At 44.6% G+C, this 27,741-nt stretch overlaps 2 protein-coding genes across 2 annotated transcripts in view; both read right to left on the bottom strand.

Annotated features, from left to right (window-relative positions):
• The window catches only part of NSG2 (neuronal vesicle trafficking associated 2), a gene marked incomplete at both ends in the record, with an annotated part of 36,443 nt that extends 26,826 nt beyond the window's left edge, over positions 1 to 9,617 (bottom strand). The window contains one exon of the mRNA XM_082006178.1: positions 9,489 to 9,617. Within this exon, the coding sequence (XP_081862304.1) occupies positions 9,489 to 9,617 (129 nt within the window). The remainder of the gene's footprint in view (positions 1 to 9,488) is intronic.
• Positions 9,618 to 20,921: 11,304 nt separating this feature from the next.
• On the bottom strand, positions 20,922 to 27,249 carry LOC309410118 (uncharacterized protein C5orf47; the record flags this gene model as incomplete). Its single annotated transcript, XM_082006457.1, has 6 exons — positions 20,922 to 20,948; positions 21,327 to 21,376; positions 22,338 to 22,397; positions 23,688 to 23,790; positions 25,260 to 25,348; positions 26,994 to 27,249. 6 exons carry the CDS (start codon positions 27,247 to 27,249, stop codon positions 20,922 to 20,924), a joined length of 585 nt encoding a protein of 194 aa, XP_081862583.1.
• Between the last annotated feature and the right edge of the window lie 492 nt (positions 27,250 to 27,741).

The following is a 27,741-nucleotide window of genomic DNA, read 5'->3' as shown; positions in this document are numbered from 1 at the left end:
TAGCATTTATTAGTATTATCAACCCCATGAAGCAACCTGCACACCTGCAAATTAATATTAAAAAGCAAGATCAGATGCATCAGATTTCTGGATTGTCTGAGCCTTTGCAATAAATACCCTTCGAGCTTTTTTGGACACTTGTCAGCCTTTGTGTTCTGTCACCTATGCCCTGACCAGCACCAGCGTATGCCTGTGCCTCACTTTGTGCTTTGTGATCGTCCACCAAAGAAAGAGAGCCGCCTCCCTGCCAGCTCAGTCCAGCCTATCTATAGCACTTTAAAGCCAGTACTACGGATGGAGTCTAGAAGAATACTAGCTCAGGGGATCTCCCTGCAAATTATATTGCTGCTGAAATGTGTTCTTAAAGTTTTCACATTATTTCCCAGAGACCCTCCGCATTTAAACTGCAGAGAGACTGTGCTGTTCATGACAGATGCAATAAAGGGGACACAGATAAATTTCCTGGGGCTTTCTTCATTTTACATCCAAAATAAAACTGTTCTTTGAAAGTTGCTTCCTAGCTGAAGTTTGCAGACCGACCGTAAGAATACAAGAAAAGAGAAAAGGGCTTCCACAGAGCAGCAAAGACACATCTAATGACGGGAATCCACACCGCCAGTCCTTGCAGCTTCCTCCAAAACTAAGTTTATCTAGCATTTGAACCCATTAACTCCCAGTTCAGCGAAGCACTTGAGCATGCAAGTAGTCCTATTAACATCATCAGGATTAGTCAGATACTTAAAGTTAAGCGCTTTGGCCAGATCAGGGCTTAAGCTGGCTCCAGTCACCTTCCCACAGCCAGTTATAGTAACGACGCTCAGGGCTCCGGTGGCATTCTCCAGCAAGACTGCTCGAAGCGCTTTACATACCAGCATGACCCCAGTATCCCCATATTACTGATGGAGGAGTAGGGGAAAAAAAAGCAGCTGAGTAATGTGCTGAGTTACACCAGCAAGTGGTGGTTGAGTCAGGAGCACCGACCACGGCTCACTGCTACTTACAGCGCTCTGTGTTTTCTCAGGTTTTCATTAACTGAGTGACAATAGTAGCTCCAGCACATTCTCCATATAAATAGAACATTCTTGGGATTAGGGGCTAGCAAGAGATATGGCTGGGGTGGGTAGAAGTCAGACACTCTATGGAAAATGGCAGCTCCCTGCAGAACTGTTGTCCTCAATCATCCTAGGTTAGCAGATGTAATAACGCTCTGCGTGTCTTGAAAGGTTTTTACTTTCTGTTCTCTTTCTTGCATCTTCTGGTTCCTCATTCCAATCCCTCAAACGCTCTTCTGCAAGAGCTCAGCAGCAGTCTATAGAGAATGGCCCCTAAGAGTTATAAAACCCCAAATATCTATCATGCTGCTCCACACAAGCAAGATTTTTCTAATGATGCTGTTTGCTAATACATTTATTGAGTCCTAAACCTAAATGCACTTATTATTCTAGGCTTAATGCTAGTGACACCACTGGAATCAATAGGAAACCTTTCCTCAGCTTTAATGAATGCAGGACCAGGCATCTTTGTAGTGATGCTTCGGAAAATTATAGGTGTGCTGAGGTGAGAAACAACAGATGAGGGTCTGCGTACACCAGCAGGAAATCTATCATTGACAACCTTGAGAAAGTAAACAGTAGGAGAGTGCTGGGAAATCTAGAGATTTTGTATGCTGAAAAAAAAGGAAGCAAGCTTCTTACCAAGTGAAGCATTTTTGAAAGCATATTGAAAGCATTTGTTTTCAGGAGGAAGGAGCAGAGCAGACGTGAAACGTGACAAATGGAAAGATATCACATTAAGCATGGAACCTTAAAAAGGATTTTTCTGCAATGGGATGAAGTAACTGTTTCAGAAAATGAACTGATATGAATTCTGAGCCTTGTCTCAGACTGGCTAAATGTAACATCATTTATTGCCACTTTATATTTGCATTTGAGCTCTATGGGCTTCCCTGAAGAAATGAGTAATAATATTTAACATAACTGGCATTGTGAAAACTTTAAATTATTCATTTGGAAAAGGACATGCAGCCCTGCTGTAATTCCCACTTCACTGCCACGGCGTATGTAATATATTGTGGTTCAGGTGCTGCAAAGTGCAAACCATAAAAATTTAAAATACTACTTCCCGGGATTATTAATAATGAAGAGTCTCTCACTCAGAGTGGCTTTCAGATTGACAGGAGAGATAAACAAAATGTGTTTCTCCTACCAAGGAGAAAGGTTTCCTCCAGATTCAAAGCTGGACTTTGTAGTCCCACAAAATGGTTGTAGCACACCCGTCGGTTTCCATGCCGATTACTCATGCTCACTTTTAAATGAAAAGGAGACTCTCGGCTTCCAAAGACATGCCTTTCTTTATTCCTTGCAGAGAGAGAAGAGAAGATAGAAACTTATCACCGGCACCAACATCGTGGTTTCCTTTGCCTTCGTTACCCAACTGAGCATCAATAGCTGAGAAAGACCTTAGACTGAGTCCCAGCTGTAGCATGCTGTCCAGGTTACTGACGGTAGCAGAATGGTCACCCACAGTCTTGGCATTAAATCTGCTGTGAATGAGTTGGTTTCTGTGCTTACATGCTACAAGCCACGGGATGGCTAGAACTCACCACCTGCTCACACACAAAATTCTCCAGTGACCTACTAGCTCTAATCCTCACATGCAGCCAGCTTCAAGGAGCAAATGAGATGTGCACATTGCTAACAGTAGCAGAAGTTAAAGCAGTAAAAGAGTACAGGAAAAGAGATGGAAAAATCATGTTTCAGGGCTTAAAACACTCTCTTTCTTCGCAGGCTTAGGATGAAACATTCACAGACATGAGCAGCTTCATGCCTTGCACCTCCTTCTGACTCTTGCACTGGCTGCTGCTAGAAACAGAACATGCTGGACTGAGTGGGCTACTAATCTGAGACTACCTGGCAACTACCATGCTGCAAATTCCCAGATTTTTAGACAATTAGGTCTTTAAAAACTTTCCCAAATAATTATGACTATGTTCCATCCTGCGGAAGAAGCAGCTATGCTTCCAAATCTACAGGATGAACACACCTCAGCAGGCAGACTTCCCAGAGATTAGTATTAAAACTGGCATTTGGGATGTATATAACTGTAGTGCCCATGGCATCCTAATCACTATCTGGATACATGGAATGCCTGAAATATCAAGCAGCAAAAAGAAGGTTAAAAAAAAAAAAAAGGATGCCTGAGGATCAGATCCATAGTCAATGGAGAAAGCCACAGTCAGTAGAAACAATCTGCTTTTTTCTCCTGTATCAGCTCATCTAATGGATGTTGTGCTGGAAATGAGTTTCACAGAGGGTGGTAGAAAAAAGTGGTCTCCTGAATCAGTGCCAGGAGGATATTCCAGGCATAAGGAACATCACAAAAGGACAAAGACAGCAAATGTAATCAGCCCTGGCATCACCGATGAAAGGCAGCACAGAATGCGAAGGCTGCACTGGGAGCTGAGAGCCAGTGAGAAGGGAAAGGCATAGCTCACAAGCGCAAAGGGAGCCTGGAAATTATTCATCTAAGTCTCCCTACAAATCCCTAGGTGACCATAACCATCAGGAACCCACAGGAGGCTGTGAAGGGGTGACAAAAATTGATTTCAGTAGGTTCAGCCAGGAGAGGGCATAGCAAAGCAGACAAAAGAATCAATCACTCAGCTGTAGTGATGGTAAATTGGCCAGGGTAAATTAGCAGAGCTCCACTGATTTTATCTAAACTACGCTGATTTACACTAGTCAAGAATCCTGCCCAGCCTTACCCTCCAGTCCAGTAAGTAACAGGCACGTGGGGTTCACTTCACAATCTTGCTGAAATAATCCACCTGCAGCAATGGGCTTTCATGTTAGCACAAAGAATACATCGCAACAGGCCGAGCCAAACAGCCGCACCCTCACACCCTTCTCCGGGGTCCATTTCTGCCGTTCCTGCAGAATGCAGCTCTGGGGATTGCAGTGCAGACGTAACTGGTTTTAAGAGAGGCAATGGCGCTCACAAAGACAGACAGGAGCTAGATTTAAACCACCTCGTTCAGTGCAGTTAAGAAGAGAAATTTCTGCGCAAGCTACCGAAGTCCCGAGGCTTCCCATGCTCAGGAGCTGCAGCAGCAACACGCTACCCGTGCGCAGGCGAGGCAGCTGAACGCTCCCCCAGGCGCCTGCGGAGGCTGCGAGCGCGCGCGTGGCTTGCAGCGGAGCGCTGCCGCGGGCGGGCCGGCCGCGCACAGAGCTGCTCGGCGCAGCGAAGGCTCGCCCAGCAGCAGCTGTAGCCGAAGAGGAGGAGCGCGAACTGCCGAGAGCCTCAAGTAGGGCTGTCCAAGACGTGCAGACAAAATCAAAAAGGTTACCCCAGAAACACTGCAGGGCCAGAGCGAGCGCTGCTGCAAATACTGATTACCGCTTAATGAGCAGAGGCAGTGTTTACATTCAAATACACATTTAGAGGACAAACGGATTTGCACAGTGCAGAAGGGGGACAAATGTCACATGAGAGGAAGGCTCAGACTTTGGTATTTGTGGGTATTAGGCAGCGTATCCAGAGTGGAGAAAGGAAAGGTCGGGGAAAGGCAAGACAGCCTGCCCATTCCTTCCTATTTGCAATGCTCTCTTTATCCTCTTCCTTTCCTTTATTCACGTGTCCTTTCCCTTCGCATCCTCCTCCTCCCTTTTACTCTTCCTTCCTCCAGCCGCGACAATTACCAGCCCGGCCCCACCTCTCCTTGCGCCATTTGCTCCATCCCACCGACCCCAGGAGCGCGGGGGCGGGAGGCACGCACCTCCTGCCTCCGGCTGCACCGGGAGCCCGCCCAGCCCGCGGCGGGGAAGGCTGAGCTGCCTCCGGCCCCACCACGGGCCGCGGCACCCCGACACCAGCTCCACGCTGCCCCGGCGGCGCCGGCCCCCGGGCCGGCTGGAGCGGCGCGGGGCTCCGCGGCGGGCGGGCTGGCGGCGGGGCTCCGCGGCGGGCGGGCTGGCGGCGGGGCTCCGGCACAGCGCTGCAGGCGGCCCCCGAGGGACAAAAGCGCTCGTCCAGCGCGCTATTAATGATGCCTGCTCGGCTGGCCAGGACAAAACATTATTTTCTGTTAAACCAATAGGGACAGGCTGTGAACACAAGGGACCCTGTGGATTTTCAGGAACTCTTGACTTGTAAACGCATGGCCTCGGCCACTCAGAGAGGGGTGCGGCCAGGGAGGGCAAGAGGCAGGAGCACGGGATGGGAAAAGCATTTGAAGAGAGCAGTTACATCTATTTTTTTCTTTCTTGGGTTGGATGGCAGGAATTTGTCACCAGAGAAATTATTTCTCAAGCATCCAGATGCATTCAAAATAAAGAACAATGGACCACATGATAAGCTTTCTGCAGCTTTCCCCACAAAAGAGATGCCGGATGTTTTTTTCAGCCCTGACAATAGCTTTCGTGCACTTTTGTGTTATGTAAAATTAGGATTTTTGCTGCCAGAACAGAGGCATTTCCTGCTGGATTATACTGAAGCAAGTCTATGACACTATGGGCTCCCCAGTTGTTGGTCTCATTTAAAATTTCAGTGAAACCATACGGTCCCTGAAAAGCTGCATATCTTTTAGCGTTATCATTGCAGAGACACGTAGCAATTACAGCCAAAGTACTTGGTCTACGCCTAGGAAAACAAGTGAACAGCTAGCCTTTTCCCCTTTGGCCCTAAAAGAAAAGAGACTTCTTTTTTTTGCTTTTTGAATACAGAAGAAATGAAATTCAGAGACATAAGAAGCCAGGTCAAGGGCTTGTCACTGGTGATGGCTATTATTCCTGTTACATGGATGGATTTCAGCAAAAAGGCCATGCAAAAATGATTTAAGAGCATCTGTCTCTGCCTTTTGCAAATGCCGCCCCAGCATGAGAACAGGGGGCAACGGAAATTCTTGAAGATAGTCAATAAATATAAATACACAGCAGGCTTAGCACCCTCGGGGAGAAATTACTGTCCCGGGTACACTTCTCCCCTTGCAGCCATACAACTGCTGACCGCACGACGAGAATGCTGATGCTGCAGGAGGAATAGCACAAGCCTTGGTAGGAGACATCCTCGTTCGGTGGAAAAAGAAATAGTCAGCCCAGTGGCCAATAATTTTTAAAAAAGGGTGCCAAAGTCAAGCCTCCTGAATTCCTGCTTCAGCATGCACACAAGTGCCTGGATTTTTCCAACAGCATGAAGGTGGAAATCAGAGGGAGCTGCTAAACTCACATCGCATCCCCAAAAGGATAGACAATAAGCTTAAGCATAGCTTTAAGAAAGTGTTACCCCTTATTCACCCCCCATGATTTCTTATAATCAAGGAACTATCTGAAAAGACATTGCCTTCAGGGATTACATTGCTTGAGCAAAAGCCTCATTTTTATATTCGTTCTCTGTATCCTTTCTCTGAAAGTGGAGCCAGACACAGCAAATACTTTGAAAGAGATGAAGCTATGGTGAAACACCTACAGAGGTTAATGCTAAGAGTCACTTAGAGTGACTCGCAAGTGATCCAGTTACAAAAATATCCTTCAAAATTAAGAAAAATCAGGTATTTAAAGCCCTTAAAAAAGATTTTCAGTCTGTTCGGTCAAATTCTGTGGGCATTGTAGGGTGTGTTTAAGGATCTGCAAGGTAAGTATACTGACAGACAACAGGCTTGTTATTCTTCGACTTGCATGCAGGTGTCTGACTCAACTGGAAAAAACATTGGTGCCTGTAAATTAACAGAGCTTGCAAACCCTTCCCATGTACATACACCAGGTGAAGGCATTCTTGCACACTGGTAGTAACAGCAGCTGGGTTGCCCTGCACAGGCCTGGTATACTCCTGGGTCGCTAGCCAAAGCTGGTACGACTCTTCCTTTACCAGCCAGACCGAAGTACACAGCCCCACGCCGCAGTCAAATCTCCTTGCTTTGCATTTCATGCACCCTGGATTGCCCCGGACCCAAGGTCAGGTCCAGGTTGAGAGCTTGCAGTATCTTAAATGAAGATACCCTCTAATGGCCAAGAGAACCCCAGAAAGGGGAGTATTTAGCATGGGGTTTTTTTTTCTTTTTTTTTTTTTTTTTCTAGACTTCACTTACAGGAACATGCCAGGGCACACCAGCCCTCTGTTGCAGCGGCAATGGGTGGTGGGCAGGCAGGGAGCCGGGAGCATTGCCTCCTTGTGGGTGAAGTCAGTGGCAATGGGTTTGCAGTTCAGAAAACCAGCGAGCAAAGCCCTTCTGATCTGCTGCACGCAGACCCTGACACCAAACCTGGCTTGGCTCTGGTCATTTATGCAGCATCCCATGCAAGAGGCACAGAAAGTGCCTTGGCTTGTGTTCTCACTCTCACACCTAAAAATCAACCACTGGCAGGTTTTAGGAATAGATAGGAAAAAAAGTCAAACTGATTTTAGGTGTTTGGTTTTTTTTTAATCCTGCCTCCTGACTGTAAGGCAAGTCCAAACAAGAATACACTCTGAAAGACTTGAAATCCACGTCTACTCTTCCTCAGGCTCACAGTCTGGCTGAATTCAGCAGCAGCTTTGCTCTCCTAAGTACAAAGCTGAAGTTTCCCCCTTGATTACTTAACCTTTGCCCAAGCTTTTCACCTGAGGCTCTACTCCTTATTAGCAGATCTTTAAACAGACCCTCTGCCCTAGGGTGAATTCACCCAAACAGAATCTCTTCTATAAAGAGCAAAGGAAACAGATTGTGAGTTATTTTGCTTTTAGCATAAATAACCTCTCCTTCTTCTGAAAGGATCTCCAGTTGCCGTTAACTCCAGGCCCACTGCACATAGGAGCTGAACCACAGCCTGCAGAAATCAATACCATTGACTCTAATGAGTTCTGAATCATGCTCAGCGCTCCTGGAGATACGTCCCACTCTTCCAGCAAAGAAAAATATGGATGTCAGTAGATGCATTGACAGTAATGTATGCTAATGAAGGTAATGTAACCTAACCACATGTGAATTATTGATGTAGGCATGTTTAAACAGAAAAATCAGCAAGGAATCACACCAGACCAATACACTCCAATGTTTGTTCACCAACAGGCAATTGGAACGTGGTGGTCGTGAGAACACTCATTACCACTTTATTAGCTTGAAAGGACTTTTTGTTAGGTTATCCATGTCTCAACTGACACAAGAGTCATTTACATTTTACGTCGTGTGACACTGTGTGATCCCACTGAGCCATTCGTACTAGCATCAGATGAGTTACTTTTACACATCCACAGTTTCCTCTGAACTTTTCAGATGTTTATGATAAATCATACGGCTTTGCCTGAATTATTTTCCTTAATCGTATTTATCAGAGTCATAGATAAGGGCCGGTTTAGTCTCTCATTCACAACAATTCTTGGAAGTGTAACTCTCCTGAATGCAGCAAAGTTGCTCTTGATTGCCATGAGGCACATGGAGAATGAAACTAGCTCCTTTGCCTGGCACGGCTCTGGTTCCCAGGATGTCAAGGCGGTTGACTCAGTTCTATCACAAAATAAACACAGTTTGCCTATCTATCTAGACAGTTTTATCACATCTATCATCATGTTCTCCTAATGTATTCAGAGAAAATTCATTTTGTACTACAGTAAAAACAGGATATATGTTCAATAATCATCAGTGTTAATTTTACTATTATTCCATTACCCTGCGAGATCTAATCATTCTGTCTGTGCTTTTGGGTGAGCTGGCTCCATCTCTGTGGTATCTGGGAACTACACTGCAGACAGGCTTTGTTTTTGTAAGGACTGTTGGGGCATTCAAATTTTTACGGTCTCATCATGTCCTCACCAGGTTAGATTGGTATGCAGCGTCACCGCACCGATCTAGAAAAAAGGTTTCCTAGCACACACTGCACCTGAAAAACCCCAACCACCAAACCGCAGCCAATCGCCGATGCACATTTCTGGACATTTTAGTGCTGCATTCGGTTCTGAGAGCGTTGAGTGGGCAGGGGAGAAAGCTGTCCCCGGGCCGGAGCCAATCGGGGACACGAATCCCTGGATTGCTCCATCACCTCCCAGGCATGGGGGATCTCAGCCTCTCTCTTCAGAGCAATCGGCATCCTCGATGCCCAAATAAGCTTTGCAAAGCCATGGAGAAAAAAATGAATAGAGATAATTAAAATAGCTGCTTCTTTTGGAAGAGTTACCACATTACTTTCAAGGCAGGCAATTAATCTTACTGATAATAATACATTGTAAACTGCTCCTCAATTTCTCCAGCACTTGCAAGAAGGACACACTAAGCCTTTTTCAATTGCATTTATGAAGGAGTATTTGGGGCTTTTTTGAGGAGGGAAGGAGTCGGTGTGCTTATTTGCCGTGTTAAAACAGATAAACACACTACAAAAGGTGACCCCTCTTTATTCATTGAATAAACGCCACGCCACTGTTCGTATCATCAGAGACCAGCTAAGTCACCAGAGCAGTGAAAACCAAGGGGCGCGTATGCGTGCGCAATCATGCGGGAGCACCGTCTGATTTTGTTTTACCTTTTCCGGAGCTGGGAACTGCAGGTGATTTACTTCCAAAGGTGTGATCAAAGGAACTGTCTGAAACCCATCTTCGTTGGATGGTTGTTTGTTGTTCTTGTCGTTCAAATTACTCCCCAGCTTCACCATTCTTGGACCTTGCTTTCCAGACCTAAAACCAGCAAGATGACCAACGTCACAAGGGTAGCGGGAAGGGGAGGATTTTTGCCGTACCCTGCTCCATTTGACGTAGCGTATCGGCTACCTGGGCTTTACCCCCGGGTTTCCAGGCACGCCGCGCACCTCGCCACGACTTGACTTGGCGCACGCATTTCGCCGCGCCTTACGCAGACACCCCACAAACACCCCTCAAGAATCCCCGCCGTGACCCCAACACAGCTGCTCCACGAACAGCGGGACCACCGCAACGGCCCCAGGCGCTCACAGGCATGGGGCGCGTCTCCCGCTGGCCCCAGGGGTGCCTTTGCCTGCCCCCCGCCCCCGGTGTTGCGGGGGTTTTTTGCAGCCGCTGTGAGGGTACAGAAGCCCTCGCAAACCCCACACACCCTGGGGGACTCGGGGGTCCCCTCCTCCCAGCTCCCCCGGAGGCGGCGGGGCTGGGGGTCGCGCCGCAGGGAGAGGGGAAGCAGGGGAGGGGGATGCCGGGGGCACCCCCCCGCGCCCCTCCCGCCGCCCCCGCGCCCCTACTTACTGCAAAGCAGGCGGTCACTGGCGGCGGCTCGGCCCGGGCGCTGCGGCGGGGGGGCGGGGGAAGGCGGCGGCCGGGGCGGGGGGAGGTTCCCGTTAATTTGCGGCCGCGGTAACGGCGCGCGCGGGAGCGGTGCTGAAGGGACAGCGCTGCGCCCTGCGCTCGGCTGCGGCTCCGCAAGCGCGACTGAGGGCGGGCGCGGGCGGCAGCTCTCCCCCCCCCGCCCCTCCACCGCCCGCCCGCCGCGCGCGCGCCCGCCCCGCGCCCCCGCGCGCCGCCGCGCGGCCTCGGGCACCCCCTGGCGTCCCCGCCGCGCACGGCCGCGCGCCCCGGCGGGCGGTGGCGCCCCCTGCAGGCCCCGCCTGGGGCCGGCCGTGGAGGGGGGTGGGCGGGGCGTGGGTGCGGCTGCGGAGGCGCCGCGGGAAGGCGCTGCACGGGCGCGCGTGCGGCCGCACGGGGGGCGCGGGCTGGAGAGGGCGCCGCGGCGGCGGCGGCGCTGCAGGAGCGTGTCGTGCATGCAGAAATGCAGCTGCACGAAGGCCAGAGGGGGCCACACGCAAGCTGTGACGCTGGCACAGGCGCAAATGCAGCCACAGAGAGGGCTGGGGACTGGGGCGGGGCCCAGCGGCAGTGGTGCTGCAAGGAGGCAGGACTGGTGCTGCTGCTGGCTCCAGCGGGCACCTCTTTCCCCGCTCTTTGGCCCACGGTGCCAGCAGCAGGGCCTCGCGCACGGGCGGTCACTGCTCCCTGGCGCCCGCCCAAATGCTGGAACCGCAGGCCAGGGACAAGCCACTGGCCCTGCTCGGCTTTGCACGGGACTCTCATCCTATTTCCAGAAGCGAGACCGTAACACATCACCACCACCGGCGCTACCGCTGCGAAGGGCCAGGCCGGGCTGCCAGCAAAGACGGTCCCACCTGCCAGCACCGCTGAAATCACCGGCCCCCAGGATGAGGCTGACGCACTTTGCTTGGAGACAGGGGATACTCTGGGATGACTTTAGCCTGATTTGTTTATAAATATAGAACTTGCCTCCAGAGCTTGCAACTTGGCATCTTTTACAAGACCTAAATATACTCCTCAAAGGCGTGAACTGTTTCCATAATAAAGCCTTTTAGAACTCAACTTGTGAAAATTCATTTAAAGCCTGCCTTTGGCAGATCAAGGGAAAGCACTTAAGCATTGGTATGAGCTTGTTCCAGTACGGCAGTCCAATGGCTAGAGCAAGAAGTACTGAGAAGCCGTCAGGAGAGTTGGGGCAGCTAAAACTACTAAAACTACCTTCTACTAACATCACCTTACACGGTCCATTAAAAAGCCCGTTTTTGGTAACTTTGCCAGCTTTTAATGCTTGGGTTGGAATTTTCTCTATCACATTTCTGCATAAGGCCAAACTCTTATGGGAAATTTCATCCAAGAGAGTTTTTCTGGTTTTGAGAATAAGGTTCTGCCTTATATAAAACTTAACTTTGAATAAATTTTTCTCAGAGTGTTAAAATTTGTCAGCAGGTAGATTTTTTGATATTCTCAGATTCATCTGCAAAATATTGATCATGTCATAAGGTTTTGGGAGTTCACATTCAGGAAATTCAGGAAAGATTTCTTAGGCTCAGTAGGAGAATTCCCCTCAGATCCCATCCATTAGAGGCATGTTCAGCTCAAGACTCAACAAGATTTTCACAGCAACTACAACTCCAGGCTGTGGACCAGGAATAGATACCTACAGAGAAAGCCAGCACGTTGCATCCTGTAGATAAGGGAAAATATACACTCTATAGGTCTGAAGAAGCACATAAAACCACTCACTAAAGGTTATGCATGAAATTACTACAATATAATGATTTAATATTGTAGGAATACCAGAAATCAACCATTAATGCCCATCTGGGCTAGGATCTGTGCAAATATATAGCAAGTTATAAACCTTGCGAAGTTCTTTGCTCATGCTCTGCACAGAGATGAATGTCACTGTGATAGTTTGGCTCAGGATGATAATTAGGACCTTCAAAACGTGGAGGTTGTAAGAATATCCAAAAGCACACACTATGCAAATGATGACAAAAGACCAGTCTTGTCGCAGACATTGCCTGCTCTTCAGATCCTGAGCCAAAGCCCTCTGGTCATAGAGGGGCACTGGACCAGGCTCTTATAAGAGCATTTCATATCATACGAGTGATACAGCATCACTCAGGCTGGCAGGAACTTCAGGACACCATCCAGTCCAACCCCCCTGCTTAAAGCAGGGAGAGCAAGAGCAGGTTGCTCAGGGCTGTGTCCAATTGGGTTTTGAATATCTCCAAGGATGGAGACACCACAAATGCTTTGGTAAACCTGTTTCAGTGTTCAGCTACCCTCATGGTAAAATAATTTTTCTTATGTTTAAATGAAATTTCCTGTGTTTCAGTTTGGGTCCGTTGTCCCTTGTCCTGTCACTGGGAACAACTGAGAAGACGCCGGCTCTGAGCCCCCTGAGCCTTCACCAGGCTGAACAATCCCACCTCTCTCAGCCTCTCCCCGTATGGCAGATGCTCCAAGCAAGAAAGTACAATCGCAGCAACTCTCTCCTCAACTTTCAATATATTACAGATCGTATCATCCAAAGTGATTTGACCATCCAAATTGATTCACAGACTCTGCAGTCATCTTCCACTGAATGCATACATTTGAACTACTCTAGCTCCGCTGTCAGCAAAATGACTATTTTCAACTGAGGGACTAGGAAATATTATTAAAAAATGCAAAGGAAACATTGCATTGTAATTTCACAGAAAGGACATTATGGTTTTCCACCTTCATCTGGTAATTACCAAGGGACATGAGAGCTCTTTGTAGAAAAGCAGTGATGTCTTTCATAGCTTGCAAATGCATTCTGTGAGCTGAAAACCAAACCATTTTCATGCACATCAACATTAGTAACAAATATCCTGCTAGCCAAAATACTACTTTAATGAAACCTAGGCAGATCCTCTGACTTAAGAGATGTCTTAAGCAACAGTTCACAAGCACACTGATGTTAAATCGCCAGAATCAATTGCGCAAACCCATGGAAAGTGTGGTTACACAATGAAAAATAAGGTTGCAAATAAGGTTATCTGTTTGCTCAGCACGTCTACTCACTTGAACACACTGATATGCTCGCAGAGTTTAATATATTAACTTTTCTTGGTTGTACTTCCTCAGAGTAAGAGAGCTAAACGGGCAATGAGGTGAATCCCATTCCTTCTTGTGCATTACTACCACTGTAAAATACCTTTCATGTAGCTGCAAATCTACTGATAACTAAAGACAACTAAGCTCTGCTGGAAATATTCCATATAACCCAGAGAATGCAGCTCAACATTGCCAGCATTCCAGCACTGGCAGTTAGACCCACTTTTTCACTAGAAGACTTTTAGTTGTGAGTAGTAGCAGCAAGAACCTCTGATAAGTGAGCAGATGCTGCTTTTACCTTATGACTTTTTCAGGGTAGAAGCACATTTTAAGCAACATCTTTCAGTGACACCATCTGAGAATTTTGGCAGTGAGGCGGAGAGAGATGTGCAGACAGGTATTGAATCTCTCAAAGCCCTCCTTGGCATTTCACCCAATAACTTCCATTTCCTCTATGAGACTGAATGAACTCGCCCGGTAACTAGTTAGGGTCAGCATGACCTATTTCACTTTGAAAATAGCCTTTGCAAAATGCTTGTTTCACAAACAGACAAACTACCAGGAGTAAATTTATGGAGCAGGATGGTTTGGGAGGGGGGGGGAAGATGCCTAAAGTTGCCAGCAAGATCCTGAAAGAGAACATCCTTTAGGGATGACATTAAAACAAACCCAACTGAACAGGGCAAACCAAAGAGTAACATAAAGATTTTCTTATGGAGTAAATACAGTCTGACATCTCCACCCACACAGAGTGGATCAGTGACTGGCAATAAGACAAAGCAGCACCATGAGAAACATGAGACTCCCGAGGTATAAACAATATATTTCTTCTGTCAACAAAAATGTATGCTTCTCTTTATTCTTTTAATAAGACCCCCATGATATATATTTTCTATTTCCAATTAAACAAATCAGAGCAGAATTACTGTTTTCATTATCAGCTTACACTGAAGATTATTGGCTGTCATGAAGAGGCACAACACTTGTAATAGGGCTTGGGTGTAACTTTTCACTGTATTGTAAATTCTGCAACTTGTAAACAAAATGTCAGTCACAAAATACTTCAACCTCTACCCACGTCAAGCCTGAACATATAAAGCAACTTCTCTTCAATGTTAATGAATATTATCTTTCTTACTTGTTCCTTGATCTATGAAATCCTTTTGCTCATTGTCTCTCTTCATAAAATACATTTCCTGCACACCATGCATTTTCCCATATAGTGTTCTTGCTCATTATCATAAGGAACGTTATTTTTATCTGTCTTCATATATTGAAAAACTGGGATCAGGCTTTTAATGAAAGTATTTGAAAACATGTCAACAGGCAGTAGAAATTACTAAGAAGAGAAACTACAAAACTTGAAGGCACAAAGTGAGGACAAAGTCTCAGGAAGTCAGACCAGGCAAGGTAGGGCAATCCTAGCAGGAACATCAGCCACCTCAGACTCTTCTACCAAAACATTCATGTTAATTAATTCCTTTCAAAATTAGTCTAATACAACAATGAAAACCAGTAAGGAGTACAGACGTTCAGGAGACAGTTTAAGCCAAACTCAGCCCTGATTTGAGTCCTGCGATTGAACAAATATATACAGTCTGAATTCAGATTTGTGTTTTCCTGGAGAAAACACCATGATGTGGATGGAAAGTAACATTTAGACAGAGCACATGAACACAGGAAGGAATCTCACCACAACCTCAACCTAAAGCCAAAATACGGGACTATTACCACTAAAATTCTTGCCTAAGTGAACGGCAGACCTGTAGAGGTTATAAAAGGACAAGTCTTTGTTCCCTGCTCATGCTCCAAACTGCTCCTCACTGCTCACCCTCTGTTGATTTGCTCGGTCTAGGACGGTAGAGTCAAGCAAGAAGGGCATTTCTGTTCTTTTCCTTGGGAGATCACTCCACCAATAAGAAATACAGTCAAGAATTTTTACTCTATATGTAGTTAAAGAAATTTCAAATACCAAGGGATGTAAAAAGTGATCATGTACATTTTAAGTTGGGGTTAACTACTTGTAGTCATTGCTGTGGAGGAGCTCATCCATTATACAAAATTACATTGGCAACACTGACTTCCTGTCCCACACACATTAGGAACAAGAAAATAAGCATACAGCAGAACAGGAAAAAAAATGTGTTAATTTAGAATTCATTTAAAAATACAAGAGATTACAAAGACTCTGGAAGAAAGGGAGCATTTGTCAGCACCTTAGTGAACCTTCCTGCACAGCTCTTGTAATCTGCTTCCATTACTTGGCTATGCAGGAATGCCAGGCGTGCAATAAATTTCACACTTTCACAGCACGAATGTATTCTTGTCATGATCTCTGGGAGACTACACAAATCAGACATGGTCACAAGCAGCCCAGCAATATCCGTGGTTCAACTGAACCACTCGGATGAGACACACATATGGATTCACAATTTAGAGGGAGAAGAAGAGACCCTCTCATTAATATGCCCCATACACACAGCTCAGAAGATGCAATATAGCCCATTCTAAGAGGTGCCACAGTCAATGAGAGGTGAAAGTATTCACATCTTCCAGGAGGTATTCAGCCTCTCTCTGGATCAGGGCATACTCCTTTTTCCTTAAGGGCCTCCATTTGTTCTGCTTCTAAAAAAATAAAACTGCAGCTACATACATTGATTTTCGCTCGCTACAAGACAGGCAGAAACTTCCAAACATTAATTTTTCTGCATCAGATCAGATGGCCGCGATGCTGTCACTAACAAGTGAGCAACCTCCTGTGAATATTTATTAAAAATTCACTGTGGCCTTAATATGCTTCAATAAATTTTGCTCTTTTCCTCGTAAAGTAAGCTTCCACTTAAGCATTAGGTTCTCCTGTTATTTCAATTTTCTGGAAAGTCGATAATGTTAAACTCAAAGTATGGCTGCTTTGTTTTTTATGCAAATTCCTATCATCACAGTTATATAAGTGCTTATGCAATGAAAATACACATAACACAAACCTGCCCATGTCACTGAGAATTATTTACAAGAGCTATAAATCAAAGTTGCATCTTGTTTTGTTTTATAGTTAAGGACCTACTGCACACATAAAATGTCACATATGCCCTAAATTTGCTTTCAGTCACTTCCCCCCCCAAAAAAACCCAGAACTGGACTGCCTGCTGAAGGCTATTCTTTAGCCAGATTCCATGCAAAATTGCATTAGAAGCTTTGAAGTTAAAACATGAACGTTGACTACCAGAGAGGGCCCTAAAAACAAAGACATTTACTGGATGTAAACGTTCAGTGAAGACAAAGGTCACCTTATACTTTCCTGAAACCTGACCGTGTTAGAAGCTCCACATCCTGTTCTCAAGTTTTGCTTAAGAGCTGAAATCTTTTCATGGAAGGGATCAGCAACGAAACATTATTAACCTCGGTGATTGATTACGTTGTAATGGCCAAGTTACGATAACCTCACAGGCCATGGGACTGCAGAATCTCTGCTGTTAGGGCAGAGGAATCTGATTCATCACGACACCAGAGCAGATGGGGCACGAGCAGAAGAGCTGCCTGGCAAGCCAAGCCTCCAGTTTGCAGGAAATGGGGTTTTATCTGAATCTGTGGCTTTGGTCCAAATCAAGCAGGAAACAAACTCTTTTGAAAATGCCCACAAACTGGAAATTCACAGAAAGGTCACTTCAGAAACATCAAAACACTTCCAAAACACAGTTCCCAAGTTCCCAAGCCTGCGGCTGATCAGTGACATAGTCTCTGGCAATAGCAGCAGCAGCATCTGCGAACGCCAGCTCCACACAGTAGCTGTGGCAGCTCCCCAGACCCTCTGGCTCCAGTGCAGCCTTGATGCTGAGGACTGCCCCGGGAAGCCTGCCCGAAGTCACAGCTCCATGTCAGGGAGCGCAGGAGCTCCAGCAGTCCCGCTTCAGCCAAGCCCCTTAGTGCTTCCAGACATGGAAATCAAAGTGGAGTTCAAGCTCCCAGGATTTTCCTGCTTTTAGCTTTACAGCAGGTTGGAAGTGGTAGCCCAAGACCACTGGCTGGAGCTTCAAGCCCCCAAGCCCTGGACAGTCCCCAGTGCCACGGGACAGACTACTCCAAGACAGAGAAGGCTGCATTGCCTGGGCTGACCTGCCAAGAAGTGCTCCAGGAGCCAGGGGAGCTCAGTTTGGCAAGAACTCACTGAACAGGATAACTTCGATCAAAACATTTCAGGCCCAGCAGATGTGCTATTTCCAGCTAAAGTTTGTTTTACCAATAAATCTCTAACTAGCATGGAATAGCAATATAAAAACCAAAGGCCTTACTTTCCGTTGCTTACCTTCATGTAGAATCATTTGTATTTATGAAAACACGGCACAAAAGCACACTTATTCAGACCAACTTTAAGATCTTGAGACAAGTGGCTGACACTATTATTTACGGACAACAAGTCAGCAGCAATGCCTTCAGCTACTCTGTGTGCCCCGGCTGCTCCCTCCCACCTCTGTACCGCAAGGTACCTCCTCAGATCTCCTGGCAACTGTTCACAGCGTTGAGATGAAAAAATTTCAAACTTTAAGAATAAGCTAGAGTTTTTGTTCTGTGTAGAAAGGTAAATTATGTGCTGAGAATAAGGCAAAGCAAAGACAAAGCGTGACCTCTATATTTGCACATCTGCTTCTGTTCACACTCCAAGTGAGATTTGTTATTAAAAACTTCAGGTAACTGATAGGCATTTTGAAGAATGTGAAAGAACAACACTGCTTCCCAGGAACCACAGCAGGATGGCATGACAGTTGCTTTTGGTTCTGCAGTGATGATTAAGGAGTTCAGAAGAGGATCACTTGTTTGCTGAATCTCAAGTATATAAACTAGTGCCCTGAGGTTCCCTTATTTATTTCTGACTCCTTTTAACAAAGAGGGTTTAAATAAAGTTTTTCCTGTATAAACCAACACTTTTTTTTCTTGTGGAATATGTTACTTACTTGCATCATATCAGCGTATTTTAATGCAACACTACAATTCCTGTCTTTTTTGCAGTTTATACTTAAATGGTCATATGAAGAAAAAAAGAATGCATTACTACAGGGGTCTGAGCAGATGGTCATGACGTATGTGTGATATGGTCTGGTCTGTATATCTTGAGCTAAGTTCTTCTTCAGACCCTTTTTTCAGCAGTTGAACTGCTCTGACTACCCTTGTTCACAACAGTACCTTTGAAATCTGGTCACTATATTAATAAGCTAGATTTCACCACCCAAAGAGTTAGAAATTGAACCTAAATCAGCATATTTTTACCCCACTGCATTAGTTGTTGTGGCCCAAAGTGATCTGAAATGCAAGATCCCTTTCAAACTACTGCCAACTGAAAGTTCTTTGCTATCAGTAGATTGCAACGAATTGATTATATCATCAGCACCACAGGGTTTCTGGGGAAGGAGCTGCTGGTTTTTCTGCTACTTGGGGTTCCACACACCTCACAGGCTGAGAAGCACTGCTGCTCACTGGCCTCTGCTCTGGGACACGAACTGCATTCCAGAGTGAGCTGGAAGTGAGGTGAGGGCATGTTGGACAAGAGCTAAAACGAGAAGACAGACTTGTTGGAATTAATGAGGAAGGCAGTAGTTACTTCTTTCTTTTGATGATCAGGATGTTAACAAGGATAAAGGCATACGGGAAGGCCAATGCTGCATAGGCCCTCCCCTCAAATCACACCTGGATGAAAATGGAGCAGCACATCACCTAAGTCCAGGCTACTCTGTGTCCCCATAAAGCCTAGCAAAGTCACTGAAGCTGAGCAATGCTGGGACCAGACTATCACACCTCACTGGTCCCTGAACACACAAAGGGAAAGTTGGCATCCCTCCATTCCCACGTGTGTACCAATAATAGATCAAGTCTGTTTTCTAGGTCCTGAATCTTCCCCTGCACCTTCTGGTCATTTACACACATGAAATGGCTGCAGCATGTGGGTGAAACTCTGTCAGACAGCCCTGGCAGCTACCGACAACCAACCTGTACAGACTTTTCAGATTGTAAGAGGTAAATGGATAGGGATGATCTAGGGCCATATTCATCTTTTAAAATCTCATCCTTTTAAAATGATTTAGCATAGTCCCACAGACAAAGGTCTATATTTATCCAAAGAATCTTAATGAGTTGGCTGAACTTCATTCAGAGATTTAGGTTAATGCATCTCATCTATCCTGTAAAAGTAGCAATTATGCACCTGGAAGAAAGGCTTTGTTTCCAGGGCCCCTTAAGTCTGTGCCAGTAAAGGTACCAACTGCAGCTGTAGTTTACAAGAAGAAGCATTAGAGCAACAACTCTACAATTTGCAATCCAGGATCATAAACGAAATACTCTCCATGCAAACATTTCATTGCTAGAGCTGTGGGAACAAGGAGATCATCTCCCTTAGTGAAAAAAATAAATACACGTATGACTTGAAACATGTATTTTGAAAATACCAGAGAACTATGACATTTTTGCTCTGCCAGAAAAATTATCACATCTTGATTGAATACTTTTCTTTCTCACTTAGTTTTCCAAGCTGAAATGTCAACTATTTTAAGTAAAATCGGAGTATTACTCAACCACAAATCAGAAAAGAACCTTGATGCCAGAGCTGTCACCAAAAAGGCACATTCCAGTTATATACTTGCAGTTTTACTATTAAGAAAAGAGAGATTAAACCTTTCCAAATGCTTTGCTGCTTAATGACACAATCACTAGCATGTTATTAAAGTTCAACACTCTGACATTCCAGTCATCATATCTGCAAACACTAAGACATTATGCCATGAGAAAACAATCCTTTTATTGAAACCAAGGATGTCTAATTGTGACAGGTGAATGTTTTATCTACAGAGATGAAATCCATACACATACTATTTTCATGCAGTCTTCATGTTCCATTTACACAATTTTGCTACTTTAAAAGGGTTTAACAGTCAATCAAGAGTTGAAGTATGAAACTCCATAACAGAAGAAAATTATATCTTGTTATTGAAGTCAGCTAGATAAACAATACCTTCTGATTATGATGATATCATTATGTGCTTCACAATGAACAGCAAGACAGAAAACATTCACCTGGTTTCATGTTCAAAATACTTGCTGAGATTCATGTATAAATGGATGAATGAACAGAAGGGTAATTGTGTATTATTTTAATATAATAAAGTCAAATTTATTCAAATCAGTAAGAAAAAAATGTGTTTCTTTACATCTTGTGTGGAGTTCTGCCTTACTGAATTTGTTTGTTTATGATTCTGACAAGCTACAAAAAATAGATATAAATACAGAGTCAACGCTAAATGTGTATCTATTCTTTTGCAAGCAAACTGTCACAATATTATGCTCATTAAAAAGCTTTCAAAAACTAATAGCTAAGTGAAACACTAGACTTACTTAATGACTTGAAATAAATATCTCGCAACAGAGCTGTTTAAGCCACTGTGAAAACAAACCTCTTAAACAGTAGAAGCACATACACCAAACAACAGAGAGCCTGTGTTCACTGAAATTACTTGCAGTCTTGCCACTGATTTCACTAAGAACTGGAGCAAAATAAAAACTTTCACTACTTTTGTACTTTCTTTTTGATTGAATCTTCCTTTATTTCCTCGCTATACCCAGCCAAAGATGGACTCCTCCTAGGGAAAAAAGATTACAAGTAGTGCATTCCCTTTAATACAAAAAAAGTCAGATATAAAGTGTGACAAATAAAGAGTCTAATCAGATTCTTCAGATTTTACTTTAAACTGTCACAGAAGGATCTAACTTAATAAAAAGGCAAAATTCACCTCTCAGATTTGTCAATACACACAGCCCTTCCTGCTGAGGACAGAGCTATTCTGCTTCCCCAGCATGACCGGATTCTCAAAAACTTTTGAGCCCAATGTCAGTAATACTGAAATATATGACTGGTACTTATTAATAACATTAAACAGATCAGTGCATCTTTTTAATGTTGTTATTTTGTTTGTTTTAGCATTTAAGCTTGCTTGGCAATTAAGGGGCTACATACATACCCTGTCCAGGTAGGATGCCTCATTCTGTGAAGTTTGGTTCATATCATTGCCTGTGGGACAATATTATGTGGAGGTACATCATCATTTGCAGTCACACCGAATCTAATCTTAACTGCAACATTACAAGGATTAAATAGGTAGCTTTAGAATTCAAGTAGATTTTTGTTCTCTCCAGAAAGAGAGAGAAATTTTCTAGCTTTATTAATCTAGTAAAAAAAAAAAAGATTAAAAACCTGGTTTATTCAGATTGTTGATCCATATCTAAATGTCTGCTAGAATTATTCCATTTGCTTCTTGTTTAATGAAAAATTCAGATCAATAGGAAACTTATCTCCTTGATTTGATGTTGTGTAAAATCTGCTAATTAGAAGGAAGGTATTAGAGTAGATGGTTTTCACCTAAGTAGAGCTTGATAGTAGATTCTCAGTTAAAGCTACTGAAAAATGAGGTACAATTATAATTAAGGATAATGTAAGTGTTGGGGGGGGGGTTGGTTGGTTGATTGGGTTGGTTTTTTTAAGTCACTGGACATTATACATAATGATCTCCTTCCCGATGACAAAAAGAAATGAGTATCTGAAAAGGCAATCGGCCCTGTCCATAAATACAAGCTTGAAAAAGCAGCACGTTGCATATCCGTAACCAACAGAAAAGCAGACTAAGCAGCCATTATGTCGAGATGGTAAATCTATCTAGGAGATCTTTTGTATCAGCATAATTCTTGGCTTTTTTACAATAACTTGACATTTTGGAGGCAATCACATATTAAAGATTTTTCCTTGTCTCTTGTTTTCCTTTTTCTTGGAAAATCCTGGGAGACTTATTTTTTTCTTCAGTCCTACATATACATTAATACCTGTGCACAGAAACTTCTGCAAATCGTCTAAGCTGCAGGAGAAAGTACATGGAAGCTGCTAGATCAAAACCTTTAGATTAGGTGGAGCAGCACAGTGTTACAATGGCTTCTGCAACAGGTGTTAGAGAGGAAAAAGTCCTGCAGAAGACCCATACCGCCTCTGCCAAAGCGCTTCTGGCTAGCAGGAACGGGTGAGTTCTTAATTGATGACAAAGCTAAGAAAATAAGGATTATCAGAGCCAGGAAACCGCATGAGGAGAGATTTAGTAAACTGGAACTTCTCAGCTTGAGAGAGAGGGAACTAAACGGAAATATGACAGAAGCCAATGGAATCATGATTGGTATAAAGAATATGAATAGCACATGATTAATAATCAGCATCTCATCATACCAGAATTAATCAGGAGTTGGCTTTAAAGCAAACAGAAGAAGTGCTTTTCCACATAATGCAGAATATTTGCAGAATAGGTTGTTGCAGAATATTGTGGAATTTCTTCTACTCTTCCAATAACATCCACTGTAGGTCTCAGGGGATATATACATTGGGGTAGACAGATTTCTGGTTTGCACCGGAATTGCTCTTCTTTTGTTCTCATGAAGAAAATTTTTGAGGGAGTATTTTCTTGTCACATATGTGGAAATCTAATCAGTATGCAACATAGAATGTTTTACACAAATAAGATACTGTCAACAATGACCATACATACATTTTGGTATATACCCTAAGATGCCTACATGTGGAAAACTTCCATCAACACAAACATAAGCTAAGCAGAGGCACTGCAGGTGAATATGCCATTTTTTAACTCGCCTGGTAACTCTTCATGGATTAGTAAATTCTTTTTCTTAAAAACTCATCAGACTGTGAGGCCAGAAATTCCAATTACATTTGTAAGCATACACTGTATTATCTTAAATTGTGCAGCAACTGCAATGTCTCTAATTGAAGTTGTCTCAATGCAGAGCACCGGTTTTAATTCCCAAGTCATTTTCCAGTAATGAAGTAACTGTATTCAGGGCACAGTGTGAGGACATGTTTGATGGTTATGTCAAATTGTGTTACAGCTACCTTTGGGAGCATCTAAGTTATTTATTGTCTGTATGAAACCAACCACTATTTTCCTATGTGAAAAAATAAGTTATTACTCATACAAGCACTGCCTTGTGACCGATCTGTGAATAACAGTTTAATTACATATTTCACATGTTCAGAAAATCTTGCAGATACTTTATGTTCATGTCTTTAATGTAAGACTGCAGCAAACATTCTGCCACACTTCCTCCAAATTAATACATGTAAGACCCTCAACGAAACACAAGGGTTTTTCAAATACGGCTAGAAGTGTTTCAAGTATGCAATGAATTCCAAAATTTGTGAGTTGTAAAACATATTACCCAAAACAAACAGCTGAATGGACCTTAAACCTAGGGATCTTAAGTTAAAGTACTTGCATTAATAATTTGTTTTCTCTATTAAAATAAAACATTACCAGTTCATTACTTACCTTCTCCATTAAACTGACTGCAAGTCAGGAGTCGACTTCTGAACTTTTCATTTTCTTCAAGCATTTTTGAAATTACTTTCTGGACCTTAAGCCAGACTTTGGACTGAAAGATAAAATGGAACTTTGTCAGTGAAGCATATAAAAAGGTTGTATTAAAACATCTCGTATACAGCAGAACTTTGAATTCTCCAGCATGACTATGAAGTCCAACTGGTTTTTGTTGAGGATTGGGAAGGGGGAGATGTGGAGGAGGGATATATATGTGGGATATACTGGAAGAATCAATCAATCACTTCTATTTCAAAATCAAAAAACATTAATTACTCCACCATTTTCCACTATTTCTGGCCTAGAACTCTTGTTTACCCAAGACTTGTGAAGTGCCCTTCTAGATAAGAAGAGCTTATGAAAACTTGTGTAGAACCATTAAAGTCTCTTCAAAGTCATCCAAAATGGGGCAAAAAATGAGAATGGTACAAGATTGCTTATTTTTCCAGGAGCAAGAACTTCCCTGTATAATCCCTCAACAGCAGCATAATTCAGACCCCATGCTCAGATTCTAGACTAGCAACAGCCTTGCCTATTTCATATCAAATCCATATTAATCTGTTTTATAGATGTTGATGACCTTTATTTTACAGGCATAAAATTCTGTCTGTAGTGAGCATATTTCAAACTTGTGCATTGAAAATATTAAATTGGCATTGTTGATAAAGGCATTCAGACAGAGAGGCAGCCTAACAAATATAAAAGGCTGTTAACATGCTAACGTTGTGACTTTTTCTGGACCCCATCCGTGAAACTAGTTTAAATCTAAAGATAATTCCTTTCTCATGGACATTTATTGCTAAAACATAATACATACTCCTCATTCTTTTTGAAGACTATTTAATGTACTAGAAGAGGGATATTATAGTATGTTATTAGCTGTTCTGAAGTCGGTAGTATTTTGCTGGTTTTAAATCAAGTATCTGTGACATTACTATATTATAGTTTAGCTGATTACTTGTACTTCACACGTTACAAAATCTCATAATGAGTTACTGTTTTAATAAATGTGCCTTTTAGAATTTCAGCCATTTGTTGAACTACCGAACAGGAACAGAAATACATTCGTGAAACAGAAAGTAATTTCGCATAGCTACTAGTATGGTGTTAATACCTCTGATTCTTGCCCTAGCTTATTTGTAACCTGTGAGATTGCTTTGCTTAAAACAGAAGAGGAAGAGGAGCTGCAGAGCTTTTCCCTGCCAGGTTTCACCCAGCAAGGTGTGCAGCACCCTGGCCCCAATCCAGCAAAGCATTTCAGTACAGGCTTTAAGTCAACAGCATACTCTCATTTTTCAAGGTAAGCACACACTTAAGTGCTTTGTTGAATGGGAGCCAGAATTTTAAAACCCCCAGGGAGGGAAAATAATACCATTTTTCTTTTCTGTGAGTAAGGTTTTCAGTAACAGACTACCAGTTCGATCTTTTAATAACCCTCATGCTCTCACATAGGCATATGGAGAACAGGCAGGAAGCGATTTTCTCAAATGCAAAGGCAGCTAATTCAGCTCCCACATTTTATACCTTTTGCTTCTTTCGTTTAATTACTTTCTCAACATTTCTTGAACGGAAGGGAAAGTCAAAAGGGTCAGCCTTAGCCTCTCGAAGGTCACCTAGGAAGAGAGTTTAGAGAGCAGATTCTAAGTGTTTACGATATATTCCTGAGGAAGCTGTAGATTCCCCATCTTCCAGAGGGATACTTATTTCTGGTCCCAGCAGGTTACACAATATCGGTCCTCAGATTGTGCTATCACCTTGCGTATTTTCTCCATTATAACCATGGGGCACATGGGTGTCTCTCAAACTCCACAAAACAGATTTCAAAACTGTACAGTAACCAAAAATAAAAACAACAGGCTTCTGGGCAATCCAACTAATTTTTAATTCCCTCTTTTTTCCCCTCGCTATGGCAGCTACTAGAATTCTGCCTGAGCTCAGAGAGGAAATGGTGAGTAGACTGAGGCAAGAAACCAGACAAATCACATCTGCTAGCACTAAAAAACAGAAGCAAGAAGGGAAGGTTGATCTTGTGGACTCAAGACACACATAGCCGCAAGAGGAAGGGCTTGGGTGAGTTCCCAGCAGGGTGAGGACGGTGGCTTTTCAAGGAGCTGGTGGACAGGCAGGGCATGGCGTGCAGCTGAGCGAAAGGGTGACCCATGTGGGGATGCTGAACGTGGTCACAGCTGCAGGCTCATCCCCTGCCACAGCAGGACTTCAGGCAAACCAGCATCCTCCAGGCCACCACAGCCCCAGCACGAGATGCCCAGGGCAGCCACATCGCAGGAGCAAGGCTTCGGGCTACCGATAGTCACAGCCTGCTTCCGAGCCACAGGTTGGCATCACTTAGATAATAACCCAGCAGAACCAGTGCTTTTAATTACAGACTTTACAGACTAATGTAACATTTCACTTTGACGTCTTCAGAAAAATGCTTTTAGAAAGAGGAAAAACACAAGAAAATGAAAACATCTCAAGAGCAACGAGTTCGTAAAATTCAGGACCACCCTGTCTTTGTCACCCATCATTTCCAACTCACACTCAGCTGCTCCTCCAGAAGCCAGGTCATGTTCTCCATTTTCACTCCATTTCATCTTGTGCAGCAGAGCTATGTTTCAGAACAGATGACAACCAGTGGAAAACTGCCTAATCTTTTTTGTTTGCTTTTATAAAACAAGGCACCCACACCCATGCCCATCCCAATTTTCTTTGGTCCCAGCCACAAAGAAAGAAAATTAAGAAACATCTTCAGGCTGTTGCAGCAGCGAGGGAGCCAGCAGCATGGTGGCTCTCTGGTTAGGCAGGAATCTCCTGAGAAGAGGCAGAAAGGACCCAGAAGTTCAGCGTGTAACAGGGCAGCCCTGTTGGACACAGCTTGTTTTTGGCCTTACAGCTATCACAGGAAGGGACAGGGAAGGCTACGCTGCAGGCAGCTACCTCACCTTTCAGGACAGAGACGCTGTAGCTCACAGTGTAAGAGTTTGGGCAAAAAACCCTAAATTTTTCAATCATGGAAATTTAAGACCGTGTTCTACCTCCTGCCTACGTTCCCAGTCCAACTGCACTGGGCACATTAACAAAAAAAAAATTTGTGCTGCATTCACCCCTCAGTGTGCACAGTCTGACTGAGGGGGAAGACCCAACAATGCAGCGCAGGGACACGGTTTCCCGCCAGAAGAGGAGAACATGGCGGGCGCTCAGCCCTGTGCTCTCCCATGCCCAGGCACACAGAGGTCCCCAGGGCTCCACGACACATACCGCAGCAGCGGCTGACAGGCTTTGCCACGCCACAGCTCCCCACCACCTGCGCCTTGCCACCAGCGGCGGGCAGCCCAGGGCCGGCCTTCTCCCGGGGCACCGGGGCAGCCCTCAGCCCCCCAGCCTCCCCCGTGGGGCTCGGCTGGGAAAGCGGGGGCCCAGCCCGGCCCGCCTCAGCCTGCCGGCAGCCCCTGCCGTAGCGGATGACGGAGCCGCAGCGGTGGGAACCGAAGCTGTTGACATAAACGAGTCGCATGCGCGGCCTCGCCTGGCTGCGGCCAGGCTCCGTCTGCGGTGGGGCAGGAGGGCGGTGAGGCCCCGCTGAGGCAGGGCGCTGAGGAGAGACGGGGGCTCGGGGGGCAGGCGCAGCGCTCAGCGGTGCACAGCGCCAGCGGCCCCTTCCTCTGGGCAGGCATGGCGCGGGGGGACCTGCAGAGCACCCCTCCTGCCTCGTCCTGTCTGATCGCCGTCGTCCCATGTCAGCGTCCCGGCTGGATGGTAAAAAAGAGAGAAGTAACTGTTTTCAGAGGAGGAAGGAAGAATGAGCTTAGTGCAGAATGGGAGCAGGCCTTGTAGCACCCCAGCCTCTCTCTCTCTGCCACACACAGACACACACACGGTAGTGACCTGCGCCACAAGGCTGCCTTTGGCCAGCATTAGGGTTTAGCACAAAGTATGCAGCCTGACGTCATATATTGATACATATCATGCAAGTTATTGATAAAGTGATATAGGGGACTCCAGTCTG

This window comes from Phaethon aethereus (genome assembly GCF_964289735.1).
Source record: "Phaethon aethereus genome assembly, chromosome: 14".
NCBI lineage: Eukaryota > Metazoa > Chordata > Aves > Phaethontiformes > Phaethontidae > Phaethon > Phaethon aethereus.
The sequence above is the reverse complement of the archived record's forward strand: the minus strand, read 5'-3'. Positions and strand labels throughout refer to the sequence as shown.